The 24,226-nt window shown below is 45.3% G+C and overlaps 2 protein-coding genes across 2 annotated transcripts in view; one reads left to right on the top strand and one right to left on the bottom strand.

Moving 5' to 3' along the window:
* Positions 1 to 2,668, top strand: part of SLC22A3 (solute carrier family 22 member 3) — a 41,898-nt gene extending 39,230 nt beyond the window's left edge. Inside the window, exons 10-11 of the mRNA XM_050949108.1 lie at positions 2,161 to 2,260; positions 2,403 to 2,668. Of these exons, the coding sequence (XP_050805065.1) occupies positions 2,161 to 2,260; positions 2,403 to 2,457 (155 nt within the window). The 3' untranslated portion in view covers positions 2,458 to 2,668. The remainder of the gene's footprint in view (positions 1 to 2,160; positions 2,261 to 2,402) is intronic.
* A 9,618-nt stretch (positions 2,669 to 12,286) lies between these two features.
* The window catches only part of LOC127048940 (plasminogen-like), a 63,474-nt gene continuing 51,534 nt past the window's right edge, over positions 12,287 to 24,226 (bottom strand). Inside the window, exons 16-19 of the mRNA XM_050949066.1 lie at positions 19,745 to 19,885; positions 16,673 to 16,779; positions 15,154 to 15,299; positions 12,287 to 12,450 (exon numbers count right to left, since the gene is read on the bottom strand). Coding sequence (XP_050805023.1) covers positions 12,289 to 12,450; positions 15,154 to 15,299; positions 16,673 to 16,779; positions 19,745 to 19,885 — 556 coding nt within the window. The 3' untranslated portion in view covers positions 12,287 to 12,288. The remainder of the gene's footprint in view (positions 12,451 to 15,153; positions 15,300 to 16,672; positions 16,780 to 19,744; positions 19,886 to 24,226) is intronic.

The raw sequence follows: 24,226 nt of genomic DNA, 5'->3' as shown, positions 1-24,226 counted from the left end.
AAAGCCCTGACTCCCATAGGGAAGACCCCTCAAAAGCCATTAAAAATGTGTTTATCTAATAAAACAACCCTTGCAGTAATGAGTTTCTACCATATTCTGGATAGTTTTCATATGTGACTATCTTTCATCAGACCAAATAAAAAAAGAACCACATTCTCTGCTGTTGGAAGTTAATATAGCTCTATCTAAGTCAACAGAGCAGATCTGGCTAAAAGGAGATAACCTGGGCTATCTCCCACTTAAGGTCCTGCTTTGCAGGAACATGAGAATTGCCATACTGGTTCAGAACAGTGGTCAGGGCCGGTGCAAAGAAGTTTTGTGCCCTAGGCGAAACTTTCACCTTGCGCCCCCCGCCCCCAGCCCAGCAGCAGCTCCCCTCCCCTGCCCTGAGATGCACCCCCTGCCCCCGCAGCAGCTCCCCACTTCCTGGCCCGGGGAGCCCTGCGGTACCTCCCCACCCCAGCTCACCTCTGCTCCGCATCCTCCCCGAGCACGCTGTCCTGCTCTAATTCTCCTCCCAGGCTTGCAGCACCAAACAGCTGATTGGCGCAGCAAGCCTGGGAGGCAGGAGAAGTGAAGCAGCGACTGCGCAGTGGAACCCCCGGGCTGCCGGCGATGCACTGACCCAGGGGAACCCCCGGGCTGCCGGCTGCTGGCAGCGGCATGCTGACCCAGAGGAACCCCTGGGCTGCTGGCTGCAGGCTGCGGCGTGCTGACTCAGGGGAACCCCTGGGCTGCCGGCTGCCTGTGGCGGCTTGCCTGCGGGAGGTCCACGGTTCCGCGGATTCGGCGGCAGCCTGCGGGAGGTCTACCGAAGCCGCGGGACCAGCAGACTCTCCGCAGGCATGCCGTCAAAGGCAACCTGCCTGCTGCCCTCGCAGCGACTGGCAGAGCTGACCCAGGGGAACCCCCGGGCTGGTGCCGGCGGCAGCGCGCTGACCCAGGGGAACCCCCGGGCTGGTGCTGGTGGCGGCACGCTGACCCAGGGAAACCCCTGGGCTGCTGGCGGCAGCGCGCTGACCCAGGGAAACCCCCGGGCTGCCGGCGGCGGTGCGCTGACCCAGGAGAATCCCTGGGCTGCCGGCGGCAGCTCAGACTCTCTCTCCCTCAGTGGCCACTGAAATGCTTAAAAAATATTTGGGGGCACCGTTTTCGCGCCCCCAAATCTTGGCACCCTAAGCAACTGCCTAGTCCGCCTAAATGGTAGCACTGGCCCTGACAGTGGTCCTGTAGTCCAGTATCCTGTTACCAACAGGGGTCAGTCCCAGATGCTTCAAAGTTAGATGCAAGAAACCCTGCTGCCAGATAATCTGGTCACATGGAATTTTCCTGCTGACTTCCAGGTTAGTTTACTCCCTAGTGCATGAGGATTTATAACTCTTCCAAAAAAAAAAACTTGTTTAATTTGTTAGTGTATATTGTTCTAACTCTGGATATTCTTGTTATATATACCCCATGAGCTCCTGGCCTCAGTAGTGTCTTGTGACAGTGAGTTCCACAGGTTAATTGTGTGAGCAAAGTATTTCCTTTTGGTAGGAAATCCTGAGTCTGAAGACTAAATCATGTTTTTCTGAAAAGAAATATGATGAGGAAAGAGTAGGAGGAACAGAACACAGAAAAAGAAAGAGAGGCAGATAAAGAGGATTTAAAATACAGAGTAAAAAAGAGAGAAGAAAATAAAACATTTTTCAAATTAATATTACTCCAACGGTAGCAGTATCCAGAAGTTCCAGTTTACACTGTTGCATTCAAAATTTCTGCTGCTCTCTGAAGACCTGATCCTCAACAACATTGTGTAGCTGGGTGTAAAATTATTATCCGTATTTTCATCAGGCCCAGGAGCCCCAGTCATTGACCAGGACCCACTGTGCTAGGTGCTGTACAAACACAGGACAAAAAAACAGTCCCTCCCCCAAAGACTTTGCAATCAGCATGGTAACATTTCACATCTACTTTCCCAAAATGTAAATGACCAAATGAGAAGCAAGGCAGGGGAGAAAGGGGCCTTCAGCTTTTACCTAGTGGTTTGGGAGCAACTTCAGGTCTTTCTACCCTTTTCTTATTTTGTGCCACAAAACTGTCCTGAGAATGAGAAAAATGGCAAACTAGTTTTGGTTCTTGTTTTTTTTTTTTCTTTTTTTTCTTCAATGCCTGTCATAGGTATACTTGCAGTTATTTGTGGGATCTTAGTGCTGTTTTTACCTGAGACAAAGGGAATTTCCTTACCAGAGACAGTGGAGGATGTGGAACAGCTTTCCAGGTACTCTGACTTTTCTTCAATATTACATTGATGTGATTTTCTGAGCAAGGGGCAGAGAATTGTACATTTGTACTGAAAATAAATTGGACAGTGCTACAGCTTAGAAATATAACTCTTTTCTTTTCTCCCTCTGTTACTTCAGTCTCCAAAGTAAAAGTGGCAGGAAAAAGAAGCATCAGGATACCTCCTATATATGATCTTTCACTAAAAGCACTGAGCAAAACGTCTCTGTTCTCACACTGGGAATTTGGTTTCCTCCTGAAAACTGCTTTTAAGTCCTCTGGATTGAGCTGTGTCACAAAAGACACCTCCAAGTACTTCTTTTAAGAATGAAGATGTTCTAAAGTGTTGTATTTTTATATAGCTACAGAATAAATACATATTTTCTGAGTCCATTGTTTCCAGGAAGAGGCGTTGTGTGGTTCTTGCTAGAGAATACCCACTGAAATCAACTGCTTTGCCTGGCCCAGTAAGCTCTTACTTATTTGTATATGTTTGGGTCATTTGTTCATCCCTGATATTACAATAATTTGGGGGAAACTGTGGTTTAAAGTGGTGATGGTTTGGGGGAAGCAGAATTAGAGTAGTTTTGTGCCCCACTGAGTGATAAAGCCTCTGAAAAATCAGAAAAGCGAACGAGGAATTGCTTTGGGAACCAGGGAACTGATGACATTGAGGATGGAGAGAGTGGGGCCTCATTTCTAATGTGTAGGTGTCAACAGGATATTCTTAATATTTGGGATGGATTGGTATTGCAGAGTTGGTGAAGGGACTATAGGATAGAGTTTCTAAATTTAGCAGGAGCTGCATTGTGGTTGAACAGTTAATGCCAAAAGCCTGGCATGGAGGAGCAATTATATGTAAGATGAGGTTTCAAGAAACCATAGGGGGAAATAACCAATATACAAGGTGCTTCCTTCATTACTGCAACATAGTGAACTATATACAGTACATCAACACTTCCTAACTCTTCCATGCCCATTCCACCCAACTGCCATGTCTGCTTAAGGAAAATAGGAACTATGCTAGCAATAAAATGCATGCATGCTTGGAACAGGCAACAGAAGGAGAGTCCATGGAGAAGACCAGCAGAAGTACTTTTCAATAAGAATTTCCCCTGACAAGTAGTCAAATGACAATAAGACATTTGGCAAAACTCCCTGCAAACTAAAAGGAATGGAACGAAATGTGCACCTCTGTTAAAATATCTGGTTAGACGGTTTGTAACGTCAAATTAGAACACATTGTATTTTGATGCTGTCCCTAAGAGACAATTGTTCTTATGCTACTAAGAGATGCCAGGATTACCTGATCGAATAGACATTCTCCTAAATAGATAGTGGACTTATTTTAACCTTTCTTGTTTATTTAATGTTTTTCTGAAGTCTTAATGTACCTCAATATAAGAGCTCCCTCAGCTCTGCGGTGGTGTCTGGTTTGCAGAGAAGTCTGTGGGTAATTTTAATTATATTGGTTATAAGCAGAATTGCTTGATGTTTTCTGTGGCAGAGGGAAGGTTGTGTTGTATTGGTCAACTGCCTGCAGTTGCACTTTGTTGTTGCTTGATATGTGATTGAGAACTTAAGGCATAAGAACTTATTTTTCAGGCCTTTCTGATTGTACTTTGATCAGTGTGGCATTCGGTATTGTCCAGGATAAAATGTAGACAATGTCTGTCAGTATTTAAAATAACTGAATGCCTGCATACTCCCTGTTAGGAATTTAAGGTCTTTTTAAGCTTACAATTGTTTGCTTGTGGATCAGAGAGACAAGGTGGGTGAGGTAACTTCTTCTATTGGATCAACTTGTGTTGGTGAGAGAGACAAGCTTCTGAGCTACACGGAGCTCTACTTCGAGTCTGGGAAACTAACTTAAAGTGTTGCTGCTAAATAAGTCTGGCATGTATCTGTCGTTGCCTTCTGGCTCTTTAATATGATACTATTTTAATAGTAACCTGGGTTATATTTTCAGGTTAAGTATGTATATTGTACAGGAAAGAGGAAACTTGTGCTAATGTTCACTGATAAGCAGACAGAGAAGTAAAATTTCAGTCCCTGTGAGAGTTCCTCCATATTAATTGTAGCACATTATCCAGTGATCTGTTATAATACCCAGAAATGCCAAAATCCCTTTGGTGACCTTAATCAGGTTCTTTGTTTTATACAGTTTGTTTTGTACAGTCTTTTGGTTTGTTTTATTAATATTTTGGTAGAAGGAGAGGGATCAGATGGTGGAGGTACATTGAGGTCTAAAGTGGGGAACTCCTCCCTCCCCACACAGTGGGAAATAGGGCTTATATGTATATGGACCAATAATTATGCTGCTTATAAAAATAATTCTTTTAACTGCAAAGTCATATCTGCCTTTAAGTCTAAATTTCAATGAGTTAATCATTTCTGAGCCTTATGGGAGAGTCCTACAAATTTCTCTAGCAGGGATATAAATCTCTATTAAAGTCTATAGGTGAATGTTAAAAATTCTATCCAGAGGAGATCACCTTCTAGGATTCATCCCTATTAATTTTTACAGGACTTTTCTATGAGAAGAAAAAAGGGAAAATTTTATCACTCTTCCAGGCAGTACTTCCAATGTTTGCTCTGACACTTTCTCAATGTTTTTGAGCCAGCAGATGGAATAAGTGAAGACATGGTATACCCAGCCATATGCCCTCCAAACTCAGCACCGGTTAAGGAATGATTCAAGAAACACATTTAGGGCCTGCTTCAGAGAGGTCCTGGGTGCCCTCAATACTCATTGCAGTCAGCACAAGGCAAGGGACTCAAATACCCTTAGGACTGGACAGTTAAGATGTGATTTCATTTATCATGGAGTTTCTTATATATCATCTTTTAGTGCCTTTATATCAAGCATGATCTGTTTAAAAGTCAGAGGATGAATTTTCCAACTGTCAATACAGCATACTCAACATGGGATATGGAAATCAAGGAATGTATTCTAACTGCCTCTTACACTATCACTAGGAATAAAGATTTTGTCATCAGAATTTAACAGACAGGGCTGCTGAATAGAAGGCACAATAGAAATCAGGTCATTCTTCCATGCTTGTATTGAATCTGTGAGGGGTTACCAGGAGCAAACATTCGGTTTTGTTAAAGTAAGCAGACTTGACTAAAAAACCTCACAGGAAGCAGATTTTCTGGATCAAAATCATTTTAAAGTCCTGAAGTGAGGGGTCTCCTGTAAAACTTACAGAAGAAGAGTGTGATGATGGCAGTTTTGTGTAATGGCTGACAGAGAGGCGTGGCTATTTCAGTCAAGCCCAGCGTGATCATTATGAAGCCCATTGTAGACATTATTTCCAGGGATATGGCTGGAAGGTGAAGTACTGGGTTTACTGACAGTAGTAGCCAGACAGTATGATGGTCTTCATATGGGCAGCACTTCAGACCTTGTCACAAGAACAATCACATTTCTGACGTGTTCTGGGAGGCAGGGATGTCTATGGAATGAACTATTGAAGAATCAAGGTGAAAATTCTTATCACAAATTAAATGTAAAAATCCTACTGGTGGAGCAGAAAGTCTTTCTAAAATGTTTGAGGTCTGATAGTTTATTATGATATGGAACACAGAACAGGTCAGCTGCAGCGGCACAGGAGGCGGCGAACAGAGCGGCTAACAGGGGAGTTTCAGTGGGAGTGCTGTTGGAGGAGCAGGTTTTTGTGGTTTGTGTAGTTTGTGGTGTTTGTGTGTGAGTGAGTGTGTGTGCAGGCTGCTAGGGGCTGTGTGCTGAGAGCGAGGCTGAGCCCTGAGTTGGGGGCGGGGCTTACCTGATTAGGGGTCTTATATAAGGAGCCAGGCACTCAGGCAGTGGCACAGTCAGCTGCAGCGGCACAGGAGGCGGCGAACAGAGCGGCTAACAGGGGAGTTTCAGTGGGAGTGCTGTTGGAGGAGGTTGCAGGGGAGACCAAGGCAGAGGAACCGGGAAGGCAGACCAGGGAAGAGGCAGGGGTCTGCCAGCAACCCTGCGCTTGTCGGTGGCCTGCGGTGCGGTGTGAGCTGTGGATTGCCAGGCACAGAGTTGCAGCGCTATGATGGAGGCAGAGGCAGCAGGTGCAGACACACTGAGGATGACTGGGTGCGGCAGCTGCGGCATGTACATGGTCCTAGAGGGAGCACCTGAAAGGAGTTTCATCTGCATGAAGTGTCGTCTGATAGAGCTGCTGGAGGAAAAGGTAAGGGGACTGGAGATTCAAGTGGAAACTCTGGCTGAGTTTAGAAGGGGATTTGAGCAGATGATGGAACACAGACATGATGAGGCACAGGGGACAAGCTCAGACGAGCAGACAGAAGCAGGACCTAAGGACTCTGAGGATGGACTGCTGGGTGAGGAAAGTGGACGGTGGAAGCATGTCACTAGGAGAACCAGACGGAGGATAAGACGGGCCAGCGATGGACAAATAGAACTCAGGAATAGGTTTGCTGAGTTGGGAAATGAAGATGGAACACAGCAGGCTGCTGAAGGAGTAACGGCAAGGAAGAAAAGGCAAGCAGCTAGTCCTGCAGATGGAGGGGAGCAGTCAGTGGAGGCGACATCAAGTACGAGCCCTAGGAGGATTGTGAGGGCGAATACAAATCGGGAGGAATCACGGCCAGCTGCTGTGGGGGATAGACCGGAGAATCGCATTGTCACCAGGAAAAGGCAAGTCTACGTGATTGGAGACTCTCTACTGAGAAGAGTAGACAGGCCTGTAACTAGACCTGATCGGGAGAACAGAAGAGTGTGCTGTCTGCCGGGGGCTAAGATACAGGATGTGGACTTGAGCCTGAATACGATCTTAGCGGGAGCGGGAAAAAATCCATTGATTATCCTTCATGTGGGAACGAACGACACGGCTAGTTACTCACTGGACTGTATCAAGGAGGACTATGTCAGACTGGGGAAGAGGCTTAAAGACATCGAGGCTCAGGTGATCTTCAGTGGGATTCTGCCGGTTCCTAGAGCGGGGCGACGAAGGAGTGACAAGATTATGGCGATCAACAGATGGCTCAGGGAGTGGTATTATAAGGAGGGCTTTGGGATGTACGGTCACTGGGACGCATTTACGGATAGACGACTGTTTGCTCACGATGGACTTCATCTCAGCAAGGAGGGAAATAGAATTCTAGGATGGAGGCTCGCCGACCTCATCAAGAGGGCTTTAAACTAGAAAGTTGGGGGAGATGGTTGGGAAATGTTCGGGAGATCTCCACGCCAGAACATAACCTGGAGAGAGAAGCAAACAAAGTGAGCGGGGATACCCTTGCGGCCCCAAGATTTGATCCAAGGAGGAATAGTGGAGTAGAAACCAGAGTAACGGGTGATGCTGGTGGTAGAAAGTTTGTGCACGACGGGGGAAAGAATGTCACTGACGCCAAACGCCGAAAATTAAAAGGTTTGTACACTAATGCGAGGAGCCTAGGTAACAAGATGGAGGAACTGGAGTTACTCGTGCAGGAAGTGAAGCCGGATATTATAGGGATTACCGAAACCTGGTGGAATAGTACTCATGACTGGAGCACGGGTATTGAAGGCTATGTGCTGTTCAGAAAAGACAGGAAGAAAGGCAAAGGTGGGGGAGTAGCCTTGTACATCAATGATGAAATTAAATGTAGCGAAATAAGATGCGATGGAATGGATAAGACAGAGTCCGTCTGGGCAAAAATCACGCTGGGTAAAAAAGCAACTAGAGCTTCCCCTGAGATAGTGCTTGGGGTGTGCTACAGACCGCCGGGATCGGATTGGGATATGGATAGAGACCTCTTTAATGTCTTTAATGAAGTAAACACAAAGGGGAAATGTGTGATTATGGGGGACTTCAACTTCCCGGATATAGACTGGAGGACGAGTACTTGCACGAATAATAGGGGTCAGATTTTTCTGGATGTGATAGCGGATGGATTTCTTCATCAAGTAGTTGAAGCACCTACAAGAGGGGACGCCATTTTAGACTTGGTGTTGGTGAGCAGTGAGGACCTCGTAGAAGAAATGGTGGTAGGGGACAACCTTGGTTCGAGTGATCATGAGCTGATTCAGTTCAAACTAGATGGAAGGATAAACAAATGTAGATCTGCGATTAGGGTTTTTGACTTCTCCAGGGCTAATTTTAAAGAGTTAAGGAAATTAGTTAGGGAAGTGGACTGGATGGAGGAATTAGTGGATTTAAATGTGGAGGAGGCCTGGAATTTCTTTAAGTCACAGCTGCGGAGACTGTCGGAAGCCTGCATCCCAAGAAAGGGGAAAAGAACCATGGGCAGGAATTGTAGGCCAAACTGGATGAGCAAGCAACTCAGAGAGGGGATTAGACAAAAGCAGAAAGCTTACAGGGAGTGGAAGGAAGGCAGGATCAGTAAAGAAAGCTACCTTGCTGAGGTCAGAACATGTAGGGATAAAGTGAGGAAGGCTAAAAGCCGCATTGAACTGGAACTTGCAAAGGGAATCAAAACCAATAGTAAAAGGTTCTACAGCCACATAAATAAGAAGAAAACAAAGAAAGAAGAAGTGGGGCCGCTATACACTGAGGATGGAATGGAGGTTAAGGATAACCTAGGCATGGCCCAACATCTAAACAAGTACTTTGCCTCGGTTATTAATAAGACTAGTGAGGAACCTTGCGATGATGGAGGGATGATAAACGGGAATGTGGATATGGAAGTGGATATTACTGCAACTGAGGTAGAGGCCGTACTTGAACAGCTCGATGGGACGAAGTCGGAGGGCCCGGACAATCTCCACCCGAGGATATTAAAGGAACTGGCGCGTGAAATTGCGAGCCCGTTAGCGAGAATTTTTAAGCGATCGATAAACTCGGGGGTTGTGCCGTATGACTGGAGGATTGCTAATGTAGTTCCTATTTTTAAGAAAGGGAATAAGAGTGATCCGGGTAATTATAGGCCTGTTAGCTTGACGTCTGTAGTATGTAAGGTCTTCGAAAAAATTTTAAGGGAGAAAGTAGTTAAGGACATAGAGGTCAATGGGAATTGTGATGAATTGCAACACGGATTTACTAAAGGTAGATCGTGCCAAACCAATCTGATCTCCTTCTTTGAGAAGGTGACGGATTACTTAGATAAAGGAAATGCGGTAGATATAATTTACCTAGATTTCAGTAAGGCGTTCGACACGGTTCCACACACGGAGCTGTTAGTTAAATTGGAAAAGCTGGGAGTGAATATGAAAGTTGTAAGGTGGATAAGGAACTGGTTAAAGGGGAGACTCCAGAGGGTCGTATTGAAAGGTGAACTGTCGGACTGGAAGGAGGTCACCAGTGGAGTCCCTCAAGGATCGGTTTTGGGACCGATCTTATTTAACCTTTTTATTACTGACCTTGGCACAAAGAGCGGGAATGTGCTAATAAAGTTTGCGGATGACACGAAGCTGGGGGGTATTGCTAACACGGAGATGGACAGGGATACTATTCAGGAAGATCTGAACCACCTTGTAAACTGGAGTAATAGAAATAGGATGAAATACAATAGTGAAAAGTGCAAGGTCATGCATTTAGGAATTAATAATAAGAATTTTGGATATACGTTGGGGGCGCATCAGTTGGAAGCGACGGAGGAGGAGAAGGACCTTGGGGTACTGGTTGATAGCAGGATGACTATGAGTCGCCAATGTGATACGGCTGTTAAAAAAGCAAATGCGATTTTGGGATGCATCAGGCGGGGTATTTCCTGCAAGGATAAGGATGTGTTAGTACCGTTGTATACGGCGTTGGTGAGACCCCATCTGGAATACTGTGTGCAGTTCTGGTGTCCCATGTTCAAGAAGGATGAATTCAAACTGGAACAGGTTCAGAGACGGGCTACGAGGATGATCCGAGGAATGGAAAAACTGCCTTATGAAAGGAGACTCAAAGAGCTTGGCTTGTTTAGCCTGGCCAAAAGAAGGCTGAGGGGGGATATGCTCGCCCTATATAAATATATCAAGGGGGTTAACGTTAGGGAGGGAGAGGAATTATTTAAGTTTAGTACTAATGTAGCCACGAGGACGAATGGGTATAAACTGGATATTAGGAAGTTTAGACTTGAAATTAGACGAAGGTTTCTGACCATTAGGGGAGTGAAGTTCTGGAATAGCCTTCCGAGGGAAGTAGTAGGGGCAAAAGACTTTCCTGGCTTTAAGACAAAGCTTGATAAGTATATGGAGGGGATGTTATGATAGGATCGTTAATTTGGGCAATTGATCTTGAATTACCACCAGACAGGTCTGCTCAATGGTCTGCGGGGAGATGTTGCATGCGATGGGTACTGAGTTGCTGCGGAGAATTCCTTCTTGGGTGCTTGCTGGTGACTCTTGCCCACATGCTCAGGGTTTAGCTGATCGCCATATTTGGGGTCGGGAAGGAATTTTCCTCCAGGGCGGATTGGCAGGTGCCCTGGAGGTTTTTCGCCTTCCCCTGCAGCGTGGGGCACGGGTCGCTTGCTGGTGGTGTCTCTGCAGCTTGAGGTCTTCAAACCATTTTTGAGGATTTCAATAACTTGGTCCTGGGATAGGGGTTGTTATAAAATTGGATGGGTGGGGTTCTGTGGCCTGCCTTGTGCAGGAGGTCAGATTAGATGATCAGATTGGTCCCTTCTGACCTATGAGTCTATGAGTCTATGAGGTGACTGGCCTCCGAAAATGTATAACAATCTCTCTGGCTGGTAGGCACTCAACATTATTTGTTTCTCTTTTTCCTTCCCTCTGTTGGACTTCTTGTAGCACCATGAGGTATTAGCTGTGGCTTAACGTGTGATGGTTTATGGACAGAATTCTCATTAGCATTAATCACACAAGGGTGTAAATCCTTCTCTATCAGGAGCAGAAAATATACAACTAAAGCTTGCATAGTGAGGCAAGACTGGTACTGAGGCTCCTATGCCATTTTATTATGTGCCATTGTGAGCCATCATTCACTGCAGTAAAGACTTGCATCACTGGCTGCTTCTGTCTTCACCGTGGATTAGTTGGAGGGGAAGGTCTACTTGCTATTCAGCATCTTATGTTCCTGACGCCGCATTCATACCTTTGTGCTGATACAGAAATGTCCGTAACAATAAAAACTGTGCATTTACCAAAAAAATGAGTTTCTCCCATCTCCTACCAGATGTATAGAACACCACAGGAAAATGATGCATAAGCTGACATGCACAAGGGGCACCTGATATACAAAGGGTCTCCTCTGTCTTCCCTACCACTTGGCTGCTATGAGGGTAGGTAGTCTCCCCTTTCTCTTGACCCCCACCCACGAGGGATGAATTTTCCCATTTTCTGGCTCACAGATAGTGTCTGGTGAAGGTATTTCTCCTTCTCCCTGCTGCACCCTTCTGGCTTTTGGTGAGAGTGAAAGAGAATTCCAGTGGCTTCTTTCTTTCTTCTCCTCCCTGTGTAGAGTGTGGAGCAGAGCAAAGCCTCCCTAGCACCAGGGAGTTGGGTGAGGACTTGGGTGTCTGCTTTCTGACATGTATAGGGCAGAGGGTAGGGTGCATCAAACAGTGAATGTATCGTACTCTTAAACTCTATTAGAGCCACTTGCTGTCGCCCTGAAGAATCGCATGCAGTCCAAGATCCATAGATAGGGCCACTGCTTTACACCACTCAGTTGGGTGCAACTAGTGTCCTGTTAGAGGCTAGGAAAAGTAAACTTGAAATGCAGTAACTAGTGATGATAGAGTAGTTCTATTAATATCCTGAGAGCACAAAAGCAGAAGGGAAAGTAAACACTTTGTGAACAATTTATTTTATTGTTCTAGTACCATAGCAAAGATTAAAGTATTTGGGTCCAGTAATGGAACAGAGGGAATAGGATATTTTTCAACAAGTACTTCACAAACGTGTGTTCATTGTAAAATATAAAACACACCAAAGGAGGCTAACAGTCAGTTGGTTTCTTGGCAATGACTGTTAATTTACAGTAACTTACAATAGATGACAATATTTATTTCAGATTCTTGTAAATAATTTTGATTTTAACACTATATTTGAAATCTTATGTCTCTACTTTGTGCATTGCCTTCCAGGAGGGGTCAGTGAATCCCCAGAACTCAGCCGGTACTCATTACCCTCTCAATCCAACCAACAAACCTAGAAACTCGGGCATAAACACCAGGCTTCATGGGCTCAGCACAGCCCAGACCCCAAGAGGTGACGCCATGAACGAAGAATGTTTCTTGCTCATTACATATTAGGGGTCCTCCACTGTCACCCTACAAAGAAGAAGAAAGAGGGTTGCTACCTTATTGAGAGCACGATATGCAAACAGTAACATTCGGATCAGAGGCACAGAAGTGGAAATATCTCCACGGCCAAGTATGTGGTCATAAGAAAACACCTCAGCTGGGGCCAGGGAGCTATGCTTTCCCTGCCTGCATGGTTTGTTTGTTTGTTTGTTTGTTTGTTTGTTTGTTTGTTTGTTTGTTTTGCAGTGGTGCCAATTAAGGGACCTGGTGGGGTGTGAATGTTCCCTGTCTGGCCTCAAGGTTTTTGGTCAAAGTTCCATACGCTGTGAAGACCGTTACCTCACCACTTTTAAGCAACAGTCTTATCGTAAATCATGACTGTTGCATCACTTCAGCTGAGTGGGTGCAATGCCACTGAAATTTGGCCTGGCCACCCCTCCGTCCAGATGGATGGGTGACCAGGCCAAATGGTGTTGTGACCTAGTGCATAGGGAGTCTGTTCCTGCACAGTGGAGTGCAGGGGAGTCCGTGGAGAACTCAACTCCTGGCAGCATCAGCTCACGTAAGAGAGGGGAGACCAGTGGTACAAGTAGAATTCATTTCTTACTGGTACACTGCTCCAGCTAAAGGGGGAGATGGGCATGTGATCTCCCCACGTGACCTCCCATGTGACTCCTCAATTGACCCTTCCCTGCCCCCAGCCCAGGCCCCATGCTCTCCCCCTCAGCTCCCCTCCCCATGATCCATTTCATATTACCTGGGGGGGCTCTGTCCTCCTCCTGTTGTGCTGGAGATGTCTTAACTGTAGGACTCTCTGGAACCGCAATGGTGAAAGGCACAGAGTGTGGGGCTGCACCAGCAGCTCCTCCAGCACGGCTGTAACACCCCTAGCCCCGTCCTGAGCCTTTCCAGGCAACTGCGTCTCATGAGTCCTGTCCGGGGTCTATACAGCAGCCCCGCTTCTGCTCCTTTCGCTGCTGCGGTTCCTGGGAGAGTCCTGAACCGTAGGGCCCCAAGCCCCACCTCCAGCCCTGTCCTCCAGCAGGGGTGCTGTATAGACCCCAGACAGGAGACACTGGCATACAGCTGTGTGGAAGGGATGGGGGTGGTACAGCTGCGTTGGAGGAGCTCCTGGCGTGGGGCCACCCCACATTCTGCTCCTCCTGTGTCTTGCCAGTATGGCATACCAGCTATAAATAGCTTACTGGTACAGTGTACTGGCTGTAAATAGCTTACTGGTATGGCGTACAGGCTATAAATAGCTTACTGGTACAGTGTACCAGACCATCCTGCCCTAACTTGCACTGCTGGGGGTGACTCCCCAGCCGAGGGAAACCTAGGGTCCCTGCTGGGGAGAGGCATGAGCAGGCACCAGAACAGGGTCCCTGCAGGGGGCGGGCAGGGACTGAAATTCACACACACATCCCTGAAATATCTGAAATGACAATATTGCTCTTTTGTAAAGCTGCATCTTATCCACAGTACTCAAGACAGCCAGGCATGAAACACATTTGTAGAAACAGAGAATGATGTCAAGGGGCATTTGACTGCACAGTTAACTCTGTTCTTCCTCCTTTGAGTTCATCTCCCTCCCACCCCCACTTCCTTTCTTCAGAACATCCCATCAGTTCTCCTACTCCTTGCCCTCTGAAGCCTTGGCTCTTCAGGTGGGGTGGCACTACTACAGTTGCTACTGCTGCCTGTGAGACAGCTGACTCCTCTGCCTTCTTACTCCCAATTCCTCCTACACAGTGAGACCAACACACCAATTGGGAGCTGGGGGAGAAGCAGAGGGCAGTGAGCATAGTAAATAAGCTGGTCAGGAAAGAGAAAGGAACCTTAGCAGCTACCCTCTCACTAACCCAGCTGGCAATGAGAGCATCTCCTCTGAGTGAGCCGGGGGGGGGGAGTGGGGGGATCAAAGGGTTTAAAAAAAACCTTTTGGCAGCTGGCCAGAAAAGCAGGAGGCAGCACTGGAAAGCCAGGGAGCAAGACAACAGATCTGAGCTTCTGTCCAAATTCTAGACATTCAGTAGCTTCTTCACACCCTATGTCCCACCTGGTCACAAACTTACTGTCTGTAAATATCAGAACTCTGATTCAAGTGCATATGCTCATTGGGCGACAGGCTCATCATGGAAATTTCTGCATGCTCAGGAAATACCATTAACATTGCTGGTGCAGGAGGCCTGCTCAGGCAGGTTCATATTTACTTTCAGCCTTCTTTACCAAGGAGTCTCAGCTTTTCAACGAGGAAAACTCCCAGCTTGATCCCTTTATTCAGTTAGGTTAACGAGAACTTCTAAAGTCCTTTCACATATCCAAGGAAATCAGAAAACTGGAAACACTTCAGTCCTAATCCTTTGGATTAAAAAAAAAGCCTTTCTACACTTACGAACATTCACCACTAACACACTTTCCCCTAACAAGAGATGGATCTAAGGAATACAGCATGGAATACATACACACGGGCTGAACTGTAGATTTTCACACCTATTCACTGCTTGGGATGAGGGGGACAATCTAGCTATGAATGATCTCCAGCTCTGGTTGTACCAATGGAAGGAGGAGCGAGGGAGAACTAGATTCTGTATGTATTTTCAGCTCTTCACTTCGTATTGAGCTATGCGTTGCTGAGGCTAATACTGTGCTCCTAAAGGACAGAGCCCCAAGTGTCATTTGTCTTGTTTATGCTTAAAGTCAGTTTTGATGTCACCAGTCTTTTCTTACCTGGCAGCTGTCAGTGCCACCATCAATATTCCCAGCACAGAGCTCATGGTTTCTAACTTTGCCATTCAGAAATTCGGGGCGATTGCACACTTTATTCTCTATCACAGGGAAGCCAGTTTCTTTAAGTTTACCTTCTCCACCAGTACCTTTGTGAGTGAACAACAAAATAAGTATAAATTTCACAGAAAAAAAAACTCCATAGCAGAGGCAGTATGATCCCATGGATTAGCCTGGGAATCAGGAAACCTGGCTTCTGTTCCTGGCTCTGCCACTGACTCACTATGGGCCTGATCCAAAGCCTGTTGAAGTCAATGGGAGTCTTTGCCCAAGTCACTTAACTTCTCTGAGCCTCATTTTCCCCATCTATAAAATGGAGATAATACAGATTATTTTCTTTTGTAAAGTGCTTTGAAATAAATAAATAAAAAGCAGCAGTCAATACTGTATTAGTATTGACACAGATTGTTTAGTATTGATAGGATTTCATTAGGGTGAAATAGCAGCATGGCTGATTCAGCAAAAAAGATGAAGAAATTAGCTTGGATTTATTTTAAATCTAGCTCAAGTATGTTAAACCTCAGGGTGGGAAAATCTGCAAAGGTCAAAACACCTGAAAGCCAGTGTGATGTTGGGATATGACATTTCAAATATGCATCTACCCACTTGCAAGATGCCACAGAACCCCCTGAGGTCAAAGAAACCCACAGCTGAGAGCAGGAATCTGACAGACAGTTTGCTTGAAACATCATAAAGACATAGGTCCCAATCACTGTGGAGACTGGGAATGCTGAGTACAGCTGCGCCTCTCATCTTGAAGAAGATGGGTTTTTAAGAGGAGGGTCTTAAAGTGAGAGTGGTGGCCTGGCAAACAGGTATGTGAAGGACATTTCTTCTGGAAAAATGTGCAGAGATGGGAGTGGGAATCAAATGGGGGTATTGTCATTATTATGAACCATGTGTACTGGCTAAGGACCAACCAATGTGCTAGGCATTGTACACGCACAAAGTAGCTGATAGTCCTGGAACAGCTTGCGGCCTAACCAGACAGGACAGACACAGGATGGGGGAATGGCATCATTGGTGTAACTGAGCGGAGAAAGGGGTTGGAATAGGAGGCAACGTTCTAGTCAGGCAGGGCAATGTGGCAGATTTTGAAAGTGTGGACAAGAAGTCGCCTTCTGAGTAAGGATTGGAGTCTTCGTGAGAAAGTCATTCAAGAGAATGACCTAAGTCAACATCATGCAGTTTACAGTAGGGGCAAGGCTAGAAAAATATCCCTCCTGACTGTGTAGAAACCCACGCTGGGGCACCAGACAGGAGAATAAAGAGGATTTCAATGGAGCACCCCTGAATTATGAGAACCAAACTCTGAGAGAGAGGGAGATGGAAAGAATGGCATTGCTCAATTATATTTGCTGTATGGTAAATACTGATGCATATTGATTTGTTTTTTCGAGCACAGAGGGTGCAGACATTTGGGGTTTGCATTGATCTTTCAACTGCACTGAATGTGCCTCACCTCTGGTTTCTCCCCAGCCAGTCACATAGCATTCTGCTCTGTTTCCTAACATCACATTTTCTGAAGGCAAACAAGCTGGGATCACTTCATTGTTGATCACTGCAGGACTGAAACAAAACAAAATGAAAACCAAATCCACAGCAGCATAGCTTTAGCTGGCTTGTCCCTGATGCCATCTACATTCTGAGGCTCTGCAGGGAGAATTGGTGCAAAATGGGCTTGATTTTCAGAAGTGCTGAGCACCAATCCCCAAAGGAAGCCAAGGAGAGCTGTTGGTGCTCAGCACCTATGTGCACCCCTACAAGTCTTGAAGTAGAACATTTTTTTTAAGTCAGGTGTTCTCTCAGGCCCAAAACAGCTTTCTTCTTAGGACCCTCCCACAGGGTGGTGCATGTACAGGCAAGGGGAGAAGTGACAAGCAGCTGGAGAGACTTGGCAGATCCTTCTGGAGGGAAAGAAATAACATTAAATAAATCAAAGAATTTGCCAAGCCACAGAGTGACAGATCTGATTTCAGAGATGTGTGCTTGGATGTCTAAGCAGGACCCTGGACAGGGCTTTAGGCAAATGCAAATATACACAGGCATTTTCAGTGTACCACAAGAGATGCCTGACTATTATTGTATCGAGGCCCAAATGTTCAGCCCATCATTAAATACTCAGATGGGTTGGGCACTGGGTAGTTCCACCAGAGGAAGAAATCCTCCCACTCAGGCCAAGGAGCAGCTATGGAGGCACCCCACGGCCGTTACTGCAGCCCTATCTCACCCCTTCCTTAAGATGGGAGACAATGATAGGAGCCTCAAGGCAGAAGATGCTTCAGCCATACCCCTATTGCTGTTCCACTTCCACCCACCCCTCCTCAGTGGTGCTGCCACTTAGCAGAATTCCAGCCTGTGGGGAGTCAGGAAGGCACCCTCTTTTCAATCCCCCAAATTTGTCTCCTCCCTTCCCAAAATAGTGTAACAGAACCATGCTGTTTCTGTTGGCAGGGGTCCTCCACATGCATCTGTCACATGCCTAAACATAACCATTTTGAGTCTTAACTGCCCATCTGCTAGCAATGCAAATAGACTGCTCAGGATTCAACCAAGATTCAGGTGCTGGATGCCTGGGGATCCGATTCTTTCCTTGCACCTTGTGCAATCATTTACACCTGTGTGACATGGGCATAACACCCATCTCTTTCATCTTGGAGAGAATATCTTCTGCAGCAGAAAACAACAAAACCTAGCAGGTTTCAGGTCATTTTCCATGCATTGACAAAGAGCCAGGTTTAAATAGGATTGCTTCTGACTAACTCAGGGGCCCTGCTTAGACTTCAAATTGTGGCTTGCGGAGGGGTTGAAAATGGAACAGAGATTTTTCAGGATCAGACCATACCTCTGACTTCTCTCCAAGTTCTGACTCCTAGTTTTAGAAATTCTCTATTAGACAGTGGCAGATTTAGGGTTAGTGGGTCCCTGTGCTCAGCTTCATTTTTGAGGCCCTTCCTTGGGACCCAGCCAAGAAAAAGAACATTCTCTCTTATCTTCCCCCAACACAAACTCCCATTTTTCAATCTTTTTTCTTCATCCTCCTCCTATAAATAATAGGAAGTAAATGAAAATAAAGTGAGGTACCTTGATTGTTTTTGTAACCTAACTTATTTTTCCACAGACCATGTGAAAATCACTGAGGGTCTCAGCAGACCACTTAATGATCTGTCCTGATATTGTTTGTACTATTAGCTAACTATGGTAAAGCACTTTGGATTAGAGCACTTCATAAATTTTTTTTTAAAAAACCCTTGGGGTGCGGGGTCTGGCCAGAAGTTAGGTGTGAGAGAGGGCTCAGGGCCGAGGCAGGGGGTTGGGGTGTGGAGCACTTACCTGGGACAGCTCCTGTTTAGTGCGAGGGGTGCAGGTGGGGATGTGGGGGGGGGTGCAGGGGTCAGGGCTGGGAGTGTGTAAGGGGGGGTGCAGGAGGCAGGGAGGGCAGGGGGCTTAGGGTGTGGGGGGCAGGGGTGTGGGGGGTGCAGGAGTCAGGGAGGGAAGAGGGCTTTGTGTGTGTGTGAGGGGTGCAGAAGTCAGTTGAGAGTGTGGGGGAGGTGCAGGAGTCAGGGCAGGGGGCTGGGGAAGTGTGAGGAGGGTGCAGAAGTCAGGGCAGAGGGCGGAGTGTGAGAGGGATGCAGGAGTCAGGGCAAGGGACATTATTAAACCTCTTGGAATCCTTTTGGAATGTGTTTGACACGTAAGTGTAATTTTGATTTATGTAATACAGTAGTGCAACTTGGAAAATTCTTCCTGCCATATTCCTTTAAAATCTCTTTAGTCAAACCAAGTAATTTAATTATGTTTCATCTTGAGAAAAGAAGCTTGATGGGAGACCTATAACAGTCTTCAAAGATGTTAAAGGCTGTTATAAAGAGGACCGGTTTCAGAGTAGCAGCCGTGTTAGTCTGTAGCCACAAAAAGAACCAGAGTACTTGTGACACCTTAGAGATTAACAAAATTATTTGAGCATAAGCTTTCGTGGGCTACAGCGATCAGTTGTTCTCCCTGTCCATGGAAGATAGGACAAGAAGTGTAATGGGCTTAATCTGCAGCAAGGGAGATTTAGGTTAGATATTAAGAAAATCTTTCTAACTATAAGGGTAGTTAAGCTCTAGAATGGGCTTCCAAGGGATGCTGTGGAAATCCCATCATTGGAGGTTTTTAAGAACAGGTTAGACAACACCTGGCCAAATGGTCTAAGTTTACTTGGTCCTGCCTCAGTGCAGGAGGCTGGATTAGATGATGTCTCCAGGTCTCTTCCAGTCCAACATTTCTATGATGGAAACTGGTCTGGTCTGTAGTATTTTCAGCATGCTTATCTGTCATTAATAAGTATTCTGCATAGATGTGAACACAATTTTGAAGCTTGTAAAAATGCTTAGAAATGACTTTATACACTTTGTAGTATGGATAGCTGCCCACTGTCCATTAACTAGTCACTTCCACACCACGTATTTGTCAAATCTAAATCCAGACAAGGACACTCATGACTTTGGCCTAAAGGGCTTTAGGGGGAAAGCTTTGATTGAAAAGATACCTGTGCATCTTCAGCAAGGCAATGTCTGCCCCACCAGGTTCCTTGAATATTCTGTCAACATCTCGGATTTGCACAGACGCCTCGTCTGCCCTTTCAGTATGTAGTCCAAGGAAGATTCTATATGAAGAAGGCCTGGATGACCTGTAAGAGGTGATTGCATATGGTGAGGTTCTATACAGATAATCAGGGCTTGCAGCCCTGCTGAGTAGGGAGCAAGTCCTGGAGAACTGTAGTTGGTAGGGAGCTGGGACACATTGATGATTTTTGCAAAAATCTAAGCATTAGTTATTTTTTTAAATGTTTAGCTCTTATAGTTTTCAAGAAATCCAGAGTCTATAAAGTGATGTCATGTTTTCTTCCTGAATCTGCAGATTTACTGCTCCAGCGGCTTTGCTGCTGCTCAGAGCTTTCCCAAGTAGCAACAGTGGACATGTGATCAATTTCACAGCTGCTACTCAAAATCCTATGAGGGAAGGCGCATAGGGGGTACAGTGAAAATGACAATGTTTGACCAAGATACGAGCAGTAACAGAGGCAGGTAGAGGAGCTATTTACTGGGGAGGAAGACCCGAAACAAGGGGTAGACATATGCTCTCCTCCTCTGCCCCAGCAACCAAGAGACTGGGAAAAGGGTAGAAGAGTGACATAAACCCTCCCTATGCAGCAGCAGCCAGTCGGGGGATCGATAGAGTGGTGGAGAGCCCATCTGTTTTTGCAATACCCAGAAAAGTGGGGGAGCGCAGAATGGTGCAATGGTTAGAATGAGGTGCTAGGAATAGGATGATGGTAGAGGAAGAAGGAACTCTGGGAACTCTATCAGCAACCAGAGGAAGGTAGGCATGGGAGGGGTGGATGGGGTGCACAGATTACTACAGTGATGGGTGTGGTGTTCAAGAGCCTACACAAACAAGGGGGCGTCACTTTTATCAGGCATTGACCTACCAGAGACTGATATGAAGGATAGCTCCTTCAGTAAGTTCAGGAGATAGCACCCTGGTATTAATCACAGCATCCTTTCTTTTAGCTGAAGCTAGGGTGGTGGGAGTGGGAGGGGATAGGCTTCTCATCAGGGTGTTTTCACTGTTATTCCTGCTAAACATTTCATATTGCGCTAAAGCTAGTAGTAGGTACAGTCCTCTAGCTAGTAGAAAATTTGTCACACTGCACATCCCAGAATATTAAAGGAACTGCCACATGAAATCTCAAGCCCAACAGCAAGGATTTTTAATGTATCTGTAAACTCAGGAGCTGTACCCGATCACTGGAGAATTGCTAATATAGTTCCTATTTTTAAGAAAGAAAAAAAAGTGATCCAGGAAACTACAGGCTCATTAGTTTGACCTCAATTGTATGCACGGTCTTGGAACAAATTTTGAAAAAGAAAATAGTTAAGGACATAATGGTAAAGGGCAATTGGGATAAAGTATAACACGGTTTTACAAAAGGTAGATCTATCTTTGAGAAGATAATTGATTTTTTAGACAAAGGAAAAGCACTAGATCTAATCTACTTGGATTTCAGTAAGGCAATTTAATACACTTCCACATGGGAAATTATTAGTTAAACTGGGGAAGATGGAGATTAATATGAATATTGAAAGGTAGATAAGGAGCTGGCTAAAGGGCAGACTACAATGGATCATACTGAAAGGTGAACTGTCAGGCTGGAGGGAGGTTAGTAGTGGAGTTCTTTGGGGATCAGTCCTGGGACCAATCTTAGTTAACGTTTTCATTCATTACCTTGGCACAAAAAGTGGGGATGTGCCAATAAAATTTGCACATGACACAAAATGTGAAGGTATTGCTAATACAGAGGAGGACCAGAATATCATACAAGAAGATTTGGAGTACCTTACAAACTGGAGTAATAGAAATGTGATGAAATTTAATAGTGCAAAGTGCAAGGTCATGCATTTAGGGACTAACAACAAGAATTTTTGCTATAAGCTGGGGATTTATCAGTTGGAAGCGATAGAGGAGGAGAAAGATCTGAGTGTATTTGTCAATGACTATGAGCCGCCAATGTAATGCGACCGTGAAAAAAACTAATGCAATCCTAGGGTGCATCAGGCGAGGTATTTCCAGTAGAGATAGGGAAGTGCTATTGCCATTATACAATACACTGGTGGGACCCTATCTGTAATGCTATGTTCAGTTCTGGTCTCCCATGGTTAAGAAAGATGAATTCAAACTGGAACAGTGAAAAGAAGGTCTACTAAGATGACCAGAGGACTGGAAACCCTTCCTTATAAAAGGAGACTCAAGGAGCATGGCTTGCTTAGCCTAACCAAACAAAGGCATCGTGAAGATGAATGCCTGGCTGCGAAGATGGTGTCGCCAAGAGGGCTTTGGCTTCCTCGACCACGGGATGCTATTCGAGGAAGGACTGCTAGGCGGAGATGGCGTTCACCTTTCGAGGAGGGGAAAGGCCTTATTTGAGCACAGACTGGCTAACCTAGTAAGGAGAGCTTTAAACTAGGTTCAACGGGGACAGGTGAGCAAACCCCACAGGTAAGTGTGGAACAAGACCTGGGAGATGGGTCGGAAACAGGAGGGAGCGTGGGCTATAATGGCAGAGAGAAAGGAGGGTCAGGGCAAAGCTGGGAGGCAGGATCAAACCAGTATCTTAGAGACCTATATACAAATGCAAGAAGTATGGGTAATAAGCAGGAAGAACTGGAAGTGCTAATAAATAAATACAACTATGACATTGTTGGCATTACTGAAACTTGGTGGGATAATACACACGACTGGAATGTTGGTGTGGATGGGTATAGTTTGCTCAGGAAGGATAGACAGGTGAAAAAGGGAGGAGGTGTTGCCTTATATATTAAAAATGTACACACTTGGACTGAGGTGGAGATGGACATAGGAGATGGAAGTGTTGACAGTCTCTGGGTTAGGCTAAAAGGGGTAAAAAACAAGGGTGATGTCATGCTGGGAGTCTACTACAGGCCACCTAATCAGGTGGAAAAGGTGGATGAGGCTTTTTTCAAACAACTAACAAAATCATCCAAAGCCCAAGATTTGGTGGTGATGGGGGACTTCAACTATCCAGATATATGTTGGGAAAATAATACCGGGGGGGACAGACTATCTAATAAGTTCCTGGACTGCATTGCAGACAACTTTTTATTTCAGAAAGTTGAAAAAGCTACTAGGGGGGAAGCTGTTCTAGACTTGATTTTAACAAATAGGGAAGAACTCGTTGAGAATTTGAAAGTAGAAGGAAGCTTGGGTGAAAGTGATCATGAAATCATAGAGTTTGCAATTCTAAGGAAGGGTAGAAGGGAGTACGGCAAAATAGAGACAATGGATTTCAGGAAGGTGGATTTTGGTAAGCTCAGGGAGCTGATAGGTAAGGTCCCATGGGAATAAAGACTGAGGGGAAAAACAACTGAGGAGAGTTGGCAGTTTTTCAAAGGGACACTATTAAGGGCCCAAAAGCAAGCTATTCCGACGGTTAGGAAAGATAGAAAATGTGGCAAAAGACCACCATGGCTTAACCATGAGATCTTGCGTGACCTACAAAATAAAAAGGCGTCATATAAAAAATGGAAACTTGGTCAGATTACAAAGGACGAATATCGGCAAATAACACAGGAATGCAGAGGCAAGATTAGAAAGGCAAAGGCACAAAATGAGCTCAAACTAGCTATGGGAATAAAGGGAAACAAGAAGACTTTTTATCAATACATTAGAAGCAAGAGGAAGACCAAGGACAGGGTAGGTCCACTGCTCAGTGAGGAGGGGGAAACAGTAACGGGAGACTTGGAAATGGCAGAGATGCTTAATGACTTCTTTGTTTCGGTCTTCACTGAGAAATCTGAAGGAATGTCTAATATAGTGAATGCTTACGGGAAGAGGGTAGGTTTAGAAGATAAAATAAAAAAAGGGCAGGTAAAAAATCACTTAGAAAAGTTAGATGCCTGCAAGTCACCAGGGCCTGATGAAATTCATCCTAGAATACTCAAGGAGTTAATAGAGGAGGTATCTGAGCCTCTAGCTATTATCTTTGGGAAATCATGAGAGACGGGGGAGATTCCAGAGGACTGGAAAAGGGCAAATATAGTGCCCATCTATAAAAAGGGAAATAAAAACAACCCAGGAAACTACAGACCAGTTAGTTTAACTTCTGTGCCAGGGAACATAATGGAGCAAGTAATTAAAGAAATCATCTGCAAAACACTTGGAAGGTGGTAAGGTGATAGGGAATAGCCAGCATGGATTTGTAAAGAACAAATCATGTCAAACTAATCTGATAGCATTCTTTGATAGGATAATGAGCCTTGTGGATAAGGGAGAAGCGGTGGATGTGATATACCTAGACTTTAGTAAGGCATTTGATATGGTCTCGCATGATATTCTTATAGATAAACTAGGAAAGTACAATTTAGATGGGGCTACTATAAGGTGGGTGCATAACTGGCTGGATAACCATACTCAGAGAGTAGTTATTAATGGCTCCCAATCCTGCTGGAAA

The sequence above is a fragment of the Gopherus flavomarginatus genome, chromosome 4 (assembly GCF_025201925.1).
Source record: "Gopherus flavomarginatus isolate rGopFla2 chromosome 4, rGopFla2.mat.asm, whole genome shotgun sequence".
Taxonomy (NCBI): domain Eukaryota; kingdom Metazoa; phylum Chordata; order Testudines; family Testudinidae; genus Gopherus; species Gopherus flavomarginatus.
The sequence above is the reverse complement of the archived record's forward strand: the minus strand, read 5'-3'. Positions and strand labels throughout refer to the sequence as shown.